At 38.9% G+C, this 17,287-nt stretch overlaps 1 protein-coding gene across 1 annotated transcript; it reads left to right on the top strand.

Annotated features, from left to right (window-relative positions):
* The first annotated feature begins 3,483 nt into the window (after positions 1 to 3,483).
* Positions 3,484 to 4,809, top strand: LOC145592210 (protein FAR-RED IMPAIRED RESPONSE 1-like). The gene has a single exon (XM_081648668.1). It carries the CDS (start codon positions 3,484 to 3,486, stop codon positions 4,807 to 4,809), a length of 1,326 nt encoding a protein of 441 aa, XP_081504794.1.
* The last annotated feature ends 12,478 nt before the right edge of the window (positions 4,810 to 17,287 follow it).

The following is a 17,287-nucleotide window of genomic DNA, read 5'->3' as shown; positions in this document are numbered from 1 at the left end:
ACCTTTTATAACAAAGATGATTATTTAACCATCTAAACCATTATCAACTTTGTTATTAATATGTAAAAAAAAAATTATATAAGTGCAAACCAAGAGGTTCAATTAAAAAAAAAGATACTAAAAAAAAACTTAATTTTAATTAGTTTGACAATGACAATTGCAGTTTTGAAAGCCTTCAAAAAAAAATTATCAATTACACATATGTCAACAACAATAGCAACTTAGAGCAACGTCCTGGTTACTCACTAGTTTATTTATCAAAAGAAGGTAAATGATGCCATAAATAAGTTCTTCAAGTGTGGAGTAGTTATTATCAAGATAAATTGTTTGAAAAATATCGAACTCTTAGTGTTATTAATAAAAAATAGTTTAGTACAAGTATAAAATAAAATTCATTGTACAACTAATAGGTACCAAAATTCAATTACTTGAATTGGCTATCTAGCTTGGTAAAATTGATGACAATAGAAGCAACAAAGACAAACTCGTGCATTTGACCACCGAAAGTGAATAGAAGAGTTTGGCAATGGAGGAAAGAATTTTGACAAAGTAGAGAGGCCATAAATGGATAGGCGGCCACAGCCCACATATTTAATTGACTTATACTTTCATATAGTTATACTAAATTTTATAATTTTCTACCTATCATAAATTTGGACCAACCTAATGCTTACAATAAATAGACTACACCATCTTAATAATTTATTAATTGGTACAAAAATAACAGTACATAGTTGTACAAAGTTAACCAGTAAAAGTATGAAGTACCAATGTAACAAGACTGATGAGTGTCAATCTTTAACAAACCTTCTACAATTTAAGAGGTGAAAAGAAAAACATACTGGTTAGATTTTTTTTATTTTTTTTTATTATTATTATTTGTTTTTAATAACTTACCTTTTATAGAACATCAAATGAGCACGTCATAACTAGTCATGTTTGAGAGCTTTTTCAGTTACCGAATACTTTAACGAGGAAATTATATAAATAAATATTTTAGGAGTATAAATGTACACACACTATTCTAGATAGTTAAAAAAAAAAGGCAATTAATATTAATGAAGACAGGAAAAAAAAAAAAAAGGGAATTACCATTCATGAAGGCAAAATAAAAACTTGTACATATTAATAAGGGTTAACATGTAAATACACATTTTAAAGGGTATAATTAGCAGTATATTATTCATAAGAGTAATCTTTTACTCCTTTTCATAAAGTAAGGGAGGTAGGGATAGAGAGGGATTAATGTGGGTAAACATATAAATATACATTTTGACGGGTATAATTGGTAGCACACTATTCATAAGCGTAATCTTGTACTTTTTATGGGGTAGTAAGGGATACTTTATTACAACATACTATATTCAAGTACTTCCATCAATTATATGGTGTGGTGACTTTCTCCCTCACCCTCAAAGTGTCTAACCCACATTTATTGGACCAAAAAAATTGTGAGGGTTGAGCTACGGTCAAGGTTCTTCTCCTCACCAAATAATATATATATATAGGTGATACCCAATTTTTAGTTAATTATGGCTTACGAGGGTGTCCCAATTTATTACCTTTATAAACAAAATTCGTTTATCAAGTGGCAAAATTCTAAATAAATCAACAAAAATGTCCAGTCAACATGACATTTTCACAAATATATCAACAAATGTGAGACGTATATTTAACAAAAAGTTATTAAATTTACAGTTTTGTCATTTGATAAACAAAATTTATTTATCAAAGTGCGTGATAAACTTGTATTTTCTAGTTAATCACTCCTCTCGCTTATTTGTCCTACGATATATATAGATACAAATTAATATTAAAGGGGGTAGAGTTAGAGAGAAAAAACTTATTCGTTGCATTCTAGAATAGCTAACACACTTTGACTCTTTTCACTATTAATATACTAACTCTGATTATACATTTTTACTAATATTTGTGGTCAAACGATTTAGGCATTAATTATCATTTTTGTCAAATTTAACTGCGTTGGTCATTCTGAAACGAACGAAGCATTTAGTTATTTTTAACTAGATTAACCCCGTGCAATGCATTGTTTGAAAATAAGAATTGAATTATAGACTTTTAACATGTAATGAAAGAAAATAACTTTCTCATTTTTCCTAAATAATTTTTAATTAAATATGAATATACAATTCCCGAAAGTGCATAATTTTCATATTTAATTAAGAAATTTCTATTATTAACTATTGTTAACAACTCGTAAATAACTAAATAGTATAATATGTGTAGAAAACCCAAAATTTAAATAGAATATATTTTCAAAGCTATGTTAAATATGATAGCTTAAAAAGGAAAAAAAACAAAAAATCTCATTATCTTTGCATTTTGGAGGGAAAAAATTAAATAAAAAAGTGACATGTAGGCAATGATGATATCAGCGGTTGTAGTATATATATAAATTCTACCTTTATTTTGAAATAATTGTTTTTTTTTTTTTGTCCTAAGAATTTAGGAAGTAGACTGCTAAACAACGCCCACATTTTTATCGAAATCGCCCACATTTTTATGTAAACTTCCAACATTACCCTTTTCTTCCTCTCTCTCCTAACACAACCACCACCGCCCGTCACCACCATTGCACCGTCGCCACCAGCGCCAACATGACGGAAAGTGAAAGCGGCAGGCCGTGTACTCCGCCGGATCCACTTGGCGAGGTAATTTATTTTCGCCGGAACTCAAACCGCCCAAAAAAAAGGTCCACCGTGGTCAAACCGGGCAAACCGGGCGGTTAAACCGTGGTAAAATCGTGCAATCCGGGCGGTCCAACCACGGTCAAACCGCCTGGACTACACGGTTTGACCGTGGTTGAACCGCCCGGATTGCACGGTTTTACCACGGTTTAACCGCCCAGTTTGCCCGATTTGTTTTTTTTTTTAATTAATATTGTTTTTATTATTATTATTTAATTGTTATTATTATTATTATTATTATTATTATTATTATTATTATTATTATTATTTCATTGTTATTATTATTATTATTGTTCTTGTTGTTATTGTTATTACTATAACTATGATTATGATTATTATTGTTGTTATGATTATGATTATTATTATTTTGATTATTATTTTAAAAATATTTTGTTGGGATGTTTAATAGGCATCACTACCGGATTATGGTGGCGATGGCATCGACTACAGTTCATATTTTATAACGTCAATGATCTTCCCGACTTTTGAAGAAGCATTTGAATGGGCACAAAACATTTCCATACGTTATGGCTTTTTCCTTACAAAGTCTTCGTATAAGAAACAACGAGATGGTCGACCGGTCAAGTATCTTAAGTGCGATCGTGGCCATAGAAACACAGCCGAAGATAGAGATATGGAGAATGTTGTACGGAAAAACACGAAAAGAAAGGGTGTTAAGTGTCCATTTCGTATCAAGGTCACATGTATGGTGGACGATCAAGGGTGAAAAATCATTCCTTCATCAGGTTTGCATGGCTTGCATAACCACCCAATGATGGTATACCGAGAGGGTCATCGGCAAGTGAGTGGTCTAAGTCCGGCTGCGAAGCAATTGGTTAGTCAAATGAGTTCAGCATGTGCTAAACCTAGTCACATAATGGCGGCAGTGAAAGATGTGTTTCCCATTGAGAACCCTAACATGAGACACATCTACAATTTCAGAAGTCGTGTTAGGGTTGATGCTAGTGAAGGGAGAGATGTCGTCAACCAGTTCCTTCACTTGGCCAATGAGCGCAAATACGTTAGTTGGGTAGCTACTGACCCCGACACACGTGTTGTCACCCACGCCTTTATGGCACATCCAGAGATGGCGAATATGTTACGAACATATCCACATGTCATAGGGATGGATTCCACTTACAAGACAAACAGATACAACATGCCGTTTTTCGAGATTTTTGGGATCACACCGACAAATCAAAACTTTTTGATCGCGTATGCTTTAATGAAGACAGAGTCCTATGAGAGTTACAAGTGGGTCTTGGAGAAATTGAAGTTGTATATAGGTTTTGAAGTGACTCCTAAGGTGATACTAACTGATCGAGAGTTGGGACTTATGAAGGCGGTGAAAGAGATATTCCTAAACACAGCTCACTTGCTATGTAGGTGGCACATCAACAAAGATGTGTTGGCCAAGGTATACCATTTGTGTAAGAAAGACATGGTGACTGCCGAAAAATTTAGGAATGGGAGGTGGTCAAAAATCATGAATGCGACAACTGAGGATGAATATGAATTTGAGTTGCAACAAATGAAGGATACTTGGGGAAGGTCAAGGCATACCATTGTGGATTATGTGAAAAAAACTTGGCTTGTGCACAAGAACAAGTTTATTCCGGCTTGGACAAATAAGGTGCTGCACTTTGGCAACGTGAACACGTGTAGAGTGGAGAGTCAACATTCTGTGCTTAAACAGTGGCTCGGAAGCTCCAAAGGGTCAATGGATTCTATCTTCAACCGTGTACACCGCGCCACTGAGGGTTTGCTTATTCAAATTCGTCATCATTTGGAGGACTCCAGACGACGAATTGGAGTGGAGTACAGGGGAATGCCCTTGCACAATCTCAGTGGCTATGTTTCCTTCCGTGCTCTCAAAATTCTTAAGCAGGAGGTGAACAGGATGAGAGAGTTATCTGATGATGTGTACGAGCGTTGTGGTCGTGCGATGTTGATGACACACGGACTCCCATGTGCTTGTACTATACACACCTCGATTCAAGGTGGTACGGGGTTGTATTTGGATCAGGTCCATCCTTTTTGGAAAACCCTAGTCATTGGAGACGGTGTTGACATTCCTATCTTTGAGGATGAGTTGGAATAGGACACGACGCAGTTTAGATCCCTGGTTGATGAGGTACTACTTCGTGATGCCAGTTTTGTGCGAAGTGTGAACCGAGTGTTGTTTGCGGAGCTTTACCATGAAGATGTAGATTATGAAGAGCCCGAGATAAATGAGACAACCAGGGGTCGACCACAAGGCCAACAGTGGTCCTCATCTACCAGGCGTGATCCAAGTGGCTTCGAGCATATTCCGGGCGGTCGTAGTCGTGGTCGTGGGCGAGGTCGCGGCCGAAGTAGGGGTCGTGCTACTTCTACATCTAGCTCCAGACGTGGTCGATCACAATCATCAGTAAACATGGAAACGCCTTCTGCTATATGCTTTATTATTATTATTATTATTGTTGTTGTTGTTGTTGTTGTTGTTACTTGCTATTATTATTATTATTATTATTATTATTATTATTATTATTGTTACTTGCTATTATTATTATTATTGTTGTTGTTGTTGTTAATATGTTTTACATTTAATTAATTCTTTTGGGATTTAATTAGTGCGGATGTTGTCGGGTTTTTATAATGCTAAAATACTTTCCTGGTGATTATTACAGGTAGTCAGATGAACATCGATGATTTTTTATACGTCGATCATTTTCTGAAATTCATGTTGCCGTTTTTGGAAGGTTGGCTTGACCCGATAGGTGACGGAAATTGCGGATTTTGATGTGTTGCGGATTTCTTTTTGGGTGACCAGGAGTAGTGGATGTTGGCCAGGACTATGGTTGCAAACGAGGTTGCTGCGCATCCTAACATTTACTCTCAAATTTATGCTGGTCAACTGGAGAACGAGGTTCGTCGTATCAGATGGACTGGTGGGAGATGCACAAGTGAACATTGGATGGTAGTGTTTCAGGACTTGTTTCCGATCTCTAACCTATTCAACACTGCCATTATGCTTTTCGGTGCTGGCGTAGATGGAATAGGTGTGTATCCATGCATCACTGTGCTACCATGGAGTGCCCCGTCCACTGCGACGGGCCCATATAGGGAGTTTGCACTCCTCACAGTGGCAAACTATCACTATGTTCGATTGGACATGTCACCTAATTTTCCAGTCCCTCCTGTAGCAGGTTTTTGGTACGACGTGCGCGATTTTAGTGTGCAAGACTGGGATCAACGATATGTAGGTCGGATAGCAACATGGCATACTTTAGCTACAAATTAGTGATAAGAACTTTGCAATGTTTAGTTGTAGAACTTTGCATAGTTGTAGAATTAAGCAATGTATTATGCAAATTTAAATTCAAATAATAAATTTAAAAAAATTTACAACATAACCTAAAACAATGAAGTTAGTTTCTAAATAAGAAAATGAAATCAACTACATCCTCATCATTGCGTCCCACGCCGCAATAAGGTCCTGGGCCTCAACCACTGTCTGGGTAATCTCACCGCCGCTATCAGCAATGAATCGTCGTATAACATGCATGGAGCGACCCATCCACTGTAAAAAATACAAAAAAAAATCAGTACCAATATTAAGTTGCACAGTAATCTATGGAAAACAAGTAACAAATACTTACGTAATCAGTGTTCGTTCTCCCTGGAATTGGTGGGGGGGCAAGTATCGCGGTATCACTGATAAGCCGAGGATGGGAGTACGTGTAAAACCAGGTCAAGTAGTCAGGTGTGCATGTGGGCTGTCCATCCAATAGAGGTGGATGGAACGACAGGCCGAAACAGCAGCTCCCAGGACCAAACTTATCCCATAACCCCTTACCTCGAAAAGTAACGCTATACGACCGGACATTAGCAGGTCTGTACGCGCTGTCAGGCCTAAAACCGGGCCGCGGTATCCCCTGCACATGACAAAGTTGCCGTAAAACCCTGTCTGGGTTATACGGCTCGACGATGTCCCGAAATTGTATACATCCCATGTACGTGGTTCTCGGGACGTCCTGTGCGGGGGTAGTGTATAGGGCCACCAGTTAACCTGCACACGCAATCATAAAAAGAATGTTACATTAGTTTTGAAGACGTTAAATAATAATATAATATACGCAAGCTAAGTTCACATACTACCTCAGCATTAGTCATCTGATCAAGTCGGGTACGGAAAGATATAAGTCGTTGGTGATCCCTCGACTCTGAGCATGGATCCCACATTGAGGCCCGTGCCTCACCTGGCTGTACCACTAAAGCTCCCTGACAAGGCCAAAAACATGGGAAGTACTCGTATATCCACGCCTGCAGAAGCGTGAGACAACCTCCGATAGCCTTACACTCAATACGGGAGGCGATACCCAACTGTCGATACAGGAAAGCAAGTGTAGCTGACCCCCAAGAATATCGGTGAAGATCGTCATAAGACTTCTTCACCTCTAAAATGCAGGAGGGAAGAAAGCGGTGACCACTCTTGTCAACGAACAAGGTGCTACCAAGTAGTGTGACAAAGAAACCCATGAACTCAACGTCTGGGACCCGATCCAACAAATTACCGTTCATAGATGCTAGTCACCGCTACAGCACCGTTCTCCCAAATAGCTTTCGGCTTCACCAAAAGCTCATCCCTACTCAGCCCCAACAACTCCTGAAAGTCAACCTGGAGAGATGCACTTTCGCTAACCATGTCAACCAAGTCACCCTCAACGGGGATCCCCAGAATATAAGCGACGTCGTGTAGCATGATCGTGATCTCACCAAAGGGGAGATGAAAAGTGTTCGTTTCCGGCTGCCACCGTCCAACGAACGCAGAGATCAGAGGCCAATCAATGTGGAAATGCATGATAGACGGCAAGTGCTGTAGTCCAGTGACACTAAGGTGTGAACGTAAATCCGCACTCAGCTCTGTCTCCCATTCCTGCAACGACCTACACCACTGAATCCTACCGTGGCACCTCACGATCATCCCCGACCCAAACACGAAAAAGCAACGTGAGCTGCATAGCTAGGGATAAGACTGCCATCAGCTGGACCACCTGGCATCGCCTCGTGAACAAGCCAAGACGTATCTGAGTCTCAAGAACCACGAGACCTACGAGTACGGCCGGTGCTCGAAGTCGTAGTCGTAGAACCCACAAACCTCCCTCCTCTACCTTTCCTCATGAAAATCCCAGACGACGACTCCCCGTGCTCGAATCCTCCTTGCCCACTCTCGGAAGTCGTGGCATCCTCCGTGTCATGATGATCAGAATCATAATCATCCATGACCTGATCTAGCTCGTGCTGAGCATCCGAAGGCCAACCCAAGACATCATCCGTCGTGCGAGAAGCTGCCCTCTCCCTCCTAACAGAAGCATCAACACCACGAGATCGAGTATGTCGAGGACCCGATCCTTCGACACGTGTGAACTCGATATTTAGCCTTCTAACGGTTTGTGGCTATTATTTAATAAAAAAATGTAATACAAATAATTAATACTCAATTCTATAAATCTAATTAATATTCACTAATAATAAAAAAATTACATTATTTTATTTTCCTAAACATAAATCTAATTTATAATCACTTAAAATAAACAATTACATTATTTTATTTTCCTAAACATAAATCTAATTAATATTCACTACCAATAAACAATTACATTATTTTATTTTCCTAAACATAATCTAATTAATATTCACTAATAATAAACAATTACGTAATTTTATTTCCTACACATAAATCTAATTAATATTCACTTAAAATAAACAATTATATTACTTAATTTCTTAAACATATTTCTAATTACCATTCACTTAAAATAAACAATTACATAATTTTATTTCCTAAACATATTTCTAATTAATATGCACTTAAAATAAACAAATATATAATTTTATTAATATGCAAAATAAATATATAATTAAATTAATTTTTTTTTCATTACGTAAACCGCCCAAGTAAGACGGTTTAACCACAGTCAAACCGCCCAGGCAATACGGTTTTACCGTAGACAAACCGCCCAGAAAATACGGTTTGACCGTGGTCAAACCGCCCAAACTATACGATTGAACCATGGTCAAACCGTATATCCTAGGCGTTTTGACCGTGGTCAAATCGTCTAACTTGGGCGGTTGTACCACGGTTGAATCGCACAGACAGGGCGGTTTTAGTACTTTTCCGGCGAAAAAAAATATACCCGCTCCGCCTGGGCTGCGTCCTCCTCCCTCGCGCGTGCTGCGTTCCTCGACCGTGGCATTCTCGATAGTTATGGGCGGTGGTGGTGGTGATATTGAAGTGGTGGACCTTGTGGTGGTGGTTGCAATATGCGGTGGTGGTGGTGATTTAAGGTGGTGAATGTTGTTTTGCGGCGGTAGCGGCGGCAATGGTGGTGTTGGTTGGTGGTAGTGGTGATTTTAAGTTTTCTTGAGAGGTTTTAAGTGAGGAGAGAGAAAGAGGTGATGTTAGAGAGTGAAAGAGAAAAAGAGTTTAGGATTTTGAGTATGGGTAAGAACGTAAATTCATTCCTAATTTGTGGGCGATTTTGATAAGAATGTGGGCGTTATTTAACAACTCCCTTTAGGAATAAAAAGGGCATGTGAAACGATGCAACTATTATACGTAGTATACATTATGCATGCTTACGTTAAGCATGGGTACTTTAATGGTTAGGCAATTGAGATAGAAAATGTAAGGATATGGTATCTAAGTCATATTTACTAAAATGTTTTACTAGAAAATTAATATCGCCACTATTGTGAAATTTTCTTTATAGGAAAATGGTGCGAATTTTTCGAGAAAAGGAACACCTTTTAAGCAAGATAGAAATGAAGATCAAGGTATGTCATCATTCAAGAGTTTAAGACCTTGTTTATATTTGATGTTGGTTGTTGGCTTTTTTACTTGGTCAGTTTGACTGACTAGCTACTAGCATTATTATTATTATTATTATTATTATTATTATTATTATTATTATTATTATATCTCAAAAACAAAAGTCATACAACCTACAATAAATTAGTGGGAAGCCGAGATACAATCTGGGCCCCCACTCCTCTAGCTATAGCAAAACCTACCCTAGTGAAGATATGAGCTGCAGCACGAGCCCCAATGTCTTGCGTCGTCGAGAACCTCTGAATCCGCTTCAGTAACGCAACAGCCTCCTTCTCTAATTCCCCAAGCGAAGAAAAGGAGAAGGGTATGAAACCATATCCAATAGCCTGACATCGAGCTTCATACTTAACCCGCTTCCGATGAGCAGCATCAGCCACAACCCGCCCAGGAATAAAGTCAGATAGCCCTGACTGTGTCAAAGGAGAAGACCCTGTCAAATCAACACAGACATCGCGACCACGATCCCATGAATAAAGTAACACATCCGCAGGTCTGAGGGCCTCGTCGTTCCCTCCAGCCAACCCAATGTCAACCTCTTTTCTCGCTGAAATCCCAGAACGATAACAAACATCAACAAGGGTATCCCGAACAACATTATGCCGATGTTTAATACCCACAATACCAGCACAAGACACCGCGTGATCACCGAAAATATCTCCAGCAAAAACCCTCGAACAAGCAGAGCACGACGTGGAGATAGAGAACAATGGAACACCCAACCGATAGGACAACACACATCGATAAGTCTTGGCGTTCATCGTCTGACCCAACCCCGAAATAGGAACCGCCCGAAGCCAAGCAGAGGTGTGATCACCCTGCTGAGATTTCCACAATGCTGATTGTCGAGGAGTTAAAGAATAAGCAGATTCTGCAGAAGCGGTAATCTTTGTGAAATACATATCTGCCAATTTCTTCATGAGTTTAGGGGCAGCGACCTCACTCGGATTACTCAAAATGTCAGACTCCACTGTTCCATTAAACAGACACAACGCATCCTCAAAGGCTCGTCCAAGACCAACAATGCCAGAATGCCGAAGAAGTTGTGTCTGCAACCCAGCAGACTGCAACCGAGAAGCAAGAAAAGCATAGTGACGAACATCACCTGCAGAATAAACACCAAGCCCTCCAAACGCAAATGGTAAGGTGGCAAGCCACCACTGCCAATCACCAAACCCAGGCCCCGAAGCGGTAACAATACGCTCCAAGGAAGATCGAAGAGCCCCATCAAAAGTGCGCTGAGCTACCTCAAAAGTACTAGGAGGACAAGTACGTAATGCAAAGTAGAGTTTTGAAACTCCAGTACATGCCCTAAGTAACAACAATTCACACTGAGGATCATCTAGCATAGCGACTTTATCCATAAGGGCAATGGTCTTGGTCACCCTCTGCATCACAAGCTCACCACTGAAACCAGAATCGGAACTAGCGGGACCTCCAAGCAACCTAACACCACGCAAAGGTCGAGCAATATTAGGCGGAAAGACACCCACCAGCCATCTTCGAGGGTCTTCCGTAGGCCAGAAAACTTCAGTTTTTTCCACGTTAAGACATAACCCAGAACGAGGTCCTTCCTCCATAATCAACTGCAGAACTTGCCCCACCACCAAAGTGTCTCCAATAATCGTGCCGTCATCTAAATACCAAGCCTGAAGACATACATCAAAAGTCTCTCTAATTTTACACACCAGAGGTTGTAAAACCAAAGAAAAAAGCAAAGGACCAAGGGGATCACCCTGCTGCACCCCTTGAGATGACCATAAGGTTTGGTCCCCATAGTACAACCTGGCTGGATTAGAATAGCAGAATTCAACCCATCGCGAAATCCCTGGACAACGGCGACGTACCTCACTTAACATGACCGAACGATCAACCAGATTGAAGGCATTTTGAAAATCCACCAACAACATAGATAGACCCACATCAGAACCACGATCCTCAATTAACCGATTCACCGCATGAAGAATTGCCTCACCACCTGAAGAAACCCCAACACCAAATTGAAGGCCATCAAAGTAACTCCCTAAAGACTGACCAACCATAACAGCACCCACCTTCGAAACGAGACGCCTCCAAACCGTACCCACAGCAATAGGACGGATACCACCACCGGGCTTGACAAGTGGCGTAAGAGGAGCACTAGCAATGTACTCTCCTAATTCCATAGGACATCTTCCAGCTAGAAAGAGATTAACCACCCCGGTAATAGAGTCAACCAACTCATCTGAGACTGCCACAGCTGCACCACTTAAGCAATCCATAAGATGTTGAGCACGCAAACCATCCCTACCACATGATGTGCCACGAGGGAAGCTCTTAATCCGATCCAAAACAACAGCAGAAGTCGTTACGAGATGAAGGTGATCAATAGGTATATCAGGCAAGGATGGAGCTGGAGATGAAGGGTGCTTGGACTGTAAATCCGCAAGAGTGGCGTCATTATAAGGAGCAACGCCTGAAGAGGAAAGAACCCGAACTGCAGCAGTGTAATGGCCATCGCAAATCTTCCTACGACACTGCTTTATATTACGCTCCTCCAAATCAATGTCCTCATCATCAACCGCCGACAAAGTAGGAGATTCCTCCGCCAAAATTTCCCTCACAAGCTGCAAATTACCACCCGCTACATTCCAAGAACAAATAGCACGGGAAATACTCTCTTCTTGATGCCGACGCCTTACCGTAGACCGAGACTCACGACTACTCCGAGGGCGAAAGACTTTAAGGATGCAAAGAGGTAACACCAACAAAGAGACCCAATTAGAAATGTCATCAGGCTTAGAGATCACCTTATCAAGAGCACCTTTCAGAACCCGAGAAAACCCCAAACGACACTTGGGAGGGATAGACTTAACAGTGCGAAACCCCTTAGAGAAAAAACAATCAAGGAGAGCCACATCAAAACCACCGATATGATCTCGCACCTCACCATCCACATTATTATTATTATTATTATTATTATTATTATTATTATTATTATTATTATTATTATTATTATTATTATTATTATTATTATTATTATTATTATTATTATTATTATTATTATTAACAATTGGATTATTATATAAGGAGAAGGTTTTGCGTGACACTAGACTCACCGTGAATCCAATATGTTTGACAATGATATTCTAATAACTGACAGTGATAATCTAATACCTAACAATAATAATCTAATAATACCTAACATTATTTTCTCCTTCACCACTAACCCTTTTCTTCTTCCATGGCTATAATATTTTCTCTCTCCTCAATCCTCAACTTTCAAATCATCTCTAACAAGCCCTAACAATTCATCTCCATCCGACACCTTCCCCTCCAAACTCACACTCAAAGCTCTCCTTGACTTAATCACCACAGCAAGAGGCTTGGATCTTGCTTGTCTGGTCGAGCTCCTTCTTTTTTTTTTTTTTTTTAAAAAAAAAAAAAAAAGAAAGAGGGGTAGATTAATTAAAGCAAATCATAGTTTGGTTGGCTTCTCAAAGGACAGCCCAAAATTCCAGCCTATGGATTTGCATCCCTACTAATGTTTGTAGTGTCAGAAGCTAAAGTATTAATACATATATTTGGATCGGAGGAACTGATATCATACAAAGATAGTTCAAAATATTTAGAGTTTCACTTGCATATCTTGCCAGGATGTCTACCACGCTATTCTTGCCCCTCTCTCCATAAAATAGCTTCACATCAGTTAGTTCCTATAGTTACAGCCTGCATTCATTCAATTTTGGTGTTAGAAAAAAAATCCCTGTAGTCATTTAGGTCTTGCATAATAAACTTGCAGTCATATTCTATTTGGCAAATAGACCATCCTCGATCTTTTATCCACCCTAATGCTAGAGAGAATGCCTGCAACTCAGCATCTGCTGCTGAAGTAGAGCAACCTTTCCATTGGAATCCTTCTTGCCGTGAACCATGCTCATCTCTACACACACCTGCACAGCCAGCTTCTTTTGAAAGGGGAATAAAAGCAGCATCAACATTTATCTTTAAGGAATGAGGAAGGTAAGGAACCCAGGCAAGGGTGATGGGCATTATTCTAGTGGGATGACTTGTAGAGAAATGCCATTCACTAGCAGCCCATAGGCACTGGGTTATAGAATTTTTGATAGGTATGTTAACTTGAGAGAAAAGCTGGCCGTTTCTTCTCTTCCAAATTTGCCAAAGAGAAAAGTAGAAGATGATGTTCCATGGAATGTTGTTATGAGACATGTGTTTTTGTTTTAGGTTCCTGAAAATCCATGCTTGAAAAGTTTCATGTTGCTGTCTAATACTCAAGGTGGGGATAGCAAGTTGAATCTAGAACTCAGAAGCTCTGTTACAGTTGAAGAAAATGTAGTCTATATTTTCAGTTGAAAAAGGGCAGAATGTGCAAGTATTTGTGGAAGTTACTTTCCTAAAGTAGAAGTTTTTAGAAGTTAGAAGTCTATCCTAGAATAATTGCCAAAGGAAGATCTTAATCTTAGGATAGGTGAAACTGCTCCATATAGAGTTCCAATCCCAGGAGTCACTTCCAGTCAGATTTTTATGGTTGCATCTATTGTAAAGGATCCATTCTTTGGCCTTGATGCTATCAAATTTTCCTTTTCTTGTCCAACTTGTGAAGTTATAATCATTTCTAGCAGCCAAGTTAGTACTATCAATCCTGGAGAAGATCTCCTCAAAGATTTGAAAATTGATAGCCTCTTCCAGTTCACTTTTTGAGTGAATACGAAGTGAGCTAAGGCTTCTAGCTTAAGAAGTGTTTGTGAGAGGCACTTGCAGAAGGTTCCTTAATTACACAGTCAGCTTGAAGCCACTTATCTTCTCAAAAACTTATGGTATCTCCATTCCTAGGTTCCCAAAGAAGACTGTGTTTAAAGAGATCCCAACCTCTTCCCACAGCATTCCATATGTGAGATCTTTTGTTAAAAGGGGTTGGTCTTTGTTTCTTGATAATATATTTCTCAAAAAGAAGTTTCCCTTGGATTTAGTATCCACCATCCAACATAGTCTTTCTAAACCCAGAAGATTTATCTCAGCATTGTTCAAGAAACCCAACCCTCCTTTTTGCTTGTCTTGACAGATGTTATTCCAAGATATCCAAGAGATCTTTCTTGACTCAGAGCTCCCTCCCCATAGAAAATTAGAGCAAGTGGAGTCAAGCTTCCCTAAGATAAACTCGGGAAGCTTGATGCATGACATAATGTATCTAGGGATGGAAAACATAGTGGATTGCAGTAGAACTAGCTAGTTTCCCTCCCCTAGATAGAGTATTTGCTTTCCATGAGGAGAGCTTTTTACCAAGCTTGTCAATGATAGAAGACAGATGTCTCCTATTTGGCCTCTTCTCAGTTATGGGGTACCCCAAATAAGTTCCCAAATCACTTAATTTACTGACATTTAAAGGTTGCTCAAAGTCGTCAATCATGTGAATACTAGTATTATTTGAGAAATAAATTTTGACTCTTTCCCTTATTTATTTTCTGCCCCGAAATAGAGTAGAAATTTGTTAAAGTGTTGGCAACTGAGTTAAGAGTTTTTTTGTCAGCAGTACCAAATATTAGGACATCATCAGCAAAGAGCAAATGGGAAATATCAGTCTTGCCACCTCTAAATCTGAAAGGCTTCCACCTTTTTTCATGGCATTCTGCATGGATTTTTATAAAAAGGAACTCTAAGCAAATGATAAAAATGTAGGGTGATAGGGGGTCCCTGACGCGGGTGAAACCTAGGTGGTTGATTACTAAGATTCCCCGATCAAAACCAAATTTATAAAACCAAACCCAACCCTAAGTATAGGGGTAAGTGCGGGTCAAACCCAAGGGAAAGCGGTATTTGCTAAGGTCTCTAGTTAAGCTATTCCGGAGTCTTAAACAATAGGGTTGGTCTAAGCTATGCTATCGAATCAACTCAATCAAAGCTAACAAATGGAATTCAAATATCAAAGCACTAGGGAATTTACGATCCGCATGCACTCACGATAAACTTGCTAATTCATCAGGAATTTGATCAATCAAGTAATGCGAGAGAAAATGATATTTGCAATCAAAATCACTCAAAGAGCTATTTCCTAGGGTCAAGCTAAATGTCTCTACAAATGACTTCAAAGGAAAATCGCAAAATAAGATCAATCGATAATAATTGCTTCCAAATCAATTTTTCATTTCATTGAAAACTACTATGCAATCTAGCTTGATAATCAAGGTTAGCTACTCCTCTTCAAATCAAACACATGCACAAATTTCATCAACCAATTTAATCACATCATCAAATCAATCAAAAACCCCAAATTAGCTATAGCTTATTACTCATACATGCTTCACCACATCCCTAGCAAAGGAACTACTCACTACACATTGTAAAATTGAAAAGCATAACAAAACTAATCATCAATTTCATCATCAACATTTCAATCCAAATATCAACAATCAATCAAACAAAGTATAGAAATTCAACAATATATCAAGAATTAAACATAAAATTGCATTGAAAAGGAAAGAATTCTTACAAAAATTTGATCAATATCAAAGTGAATGAAGATCAAAATGTATCAATCATCAAATACCAAGATTCTCTCTCTAAAATCTAAGAACAAAGTTTCCAAAATCTTGAGCTTCTCTCTCTAAAATCTAATTCTAAGCTATTCTCTCTTCCTTTTTTCTCTAGAAATGAAAAATTCTATATATAGTAAAACTAACTAAGGAGAAGTTAGTTAAACGTCCAAAAAGAACCCCAAATGGCACGGCCTCTTCTCTCAATGCGCGGCCGCTCAAAAATGGGTACGGAACAGGGGGGAGGAGGTGCGCGGCCGCTCATCTGCCTTGCGCGGCCACACCACAGCCCTGCTGTAGACACCCAAATGTGTCTCCCCAAAACCAAACCCAGTGATGAATATCTTTCACGTCATTTGATTGTCGAACGAGGTGAACGTGTGAAAAGTCTAGTGATGTGGATATTTTTATTAAAATATTTCTCTTTCTGTTTTTGAAAATATTTCTTCTTATACTCTATTTATGAAAATAGCCAGTCCAATTTAGTTTGGTCCATGATAAAGGTCCAATAATAGTGTAGTTGAATTAGGCTCGAAAAGAGTTTTCCAACGATATATTATAAGCCCAATTCCGATGAATAATGAGGAAGTTATGGATTAAATTAAATTGGGCCCGAAATGAATTTTATATGCGGCCCAATGATCTAGAGGAGGGCCTATTAATTATTATTCCTAAAGTTATTAGGATTGATTTTAATCTTCTAGAATATTTAGAAGGTTCTTTTAAATTCTAATAGTATTAGTGTAGGGAATATTTCAAGCATTACGATCCCAAACTTGAACCCCACTGTGATCATACACTAAAGTATGGTGGCGCTCCAAAGGGAAAGAAAAGAGAGCAAAAGAGTCGCCAACAAGTTTTAGGAACTTGTAAACCCAAAAGACAATCCAAAAGGACCATCAACTCCATAAGGTCTTGAACCAAACAGGGTCCAGGGATGAGGGTACGAATCCAATCTACAAAAGAAAGGACCCGCTCTATAAAATAGGCCTCTACTTTGTTCTGCTCGTATTCATGCGCGCTTTTCGAATAACATACAAACATTATATTGAACCTAACCTGTTTATCTATGTTGGTTGAATATTAATGCACAATTAAATCTATTATTGGCGATCACTTTAGTTAAAATCACATTAGCCTAAACCAAATTAATAATTATCTTATTAAGCGTGATTTCA

This window comes from Chenopodium album, chromosome 18 (genome assembly GCF_948465745.1).
Source record: "Chenopodium album chromosome 18, dcCheAlbu1.1, whole genome shotgun sequence".
NCBI lineage: Eukaryota > Viridiplantae > Streptophyta > Magnoliopsida > Caryophyllales > Amaranthaceae > Chenopodium > Chenopodium album.
Note: the sequence above shows the minus strand (reverse complement) of the source record. Positions and strands in the feature narration are given on the sequence as shown.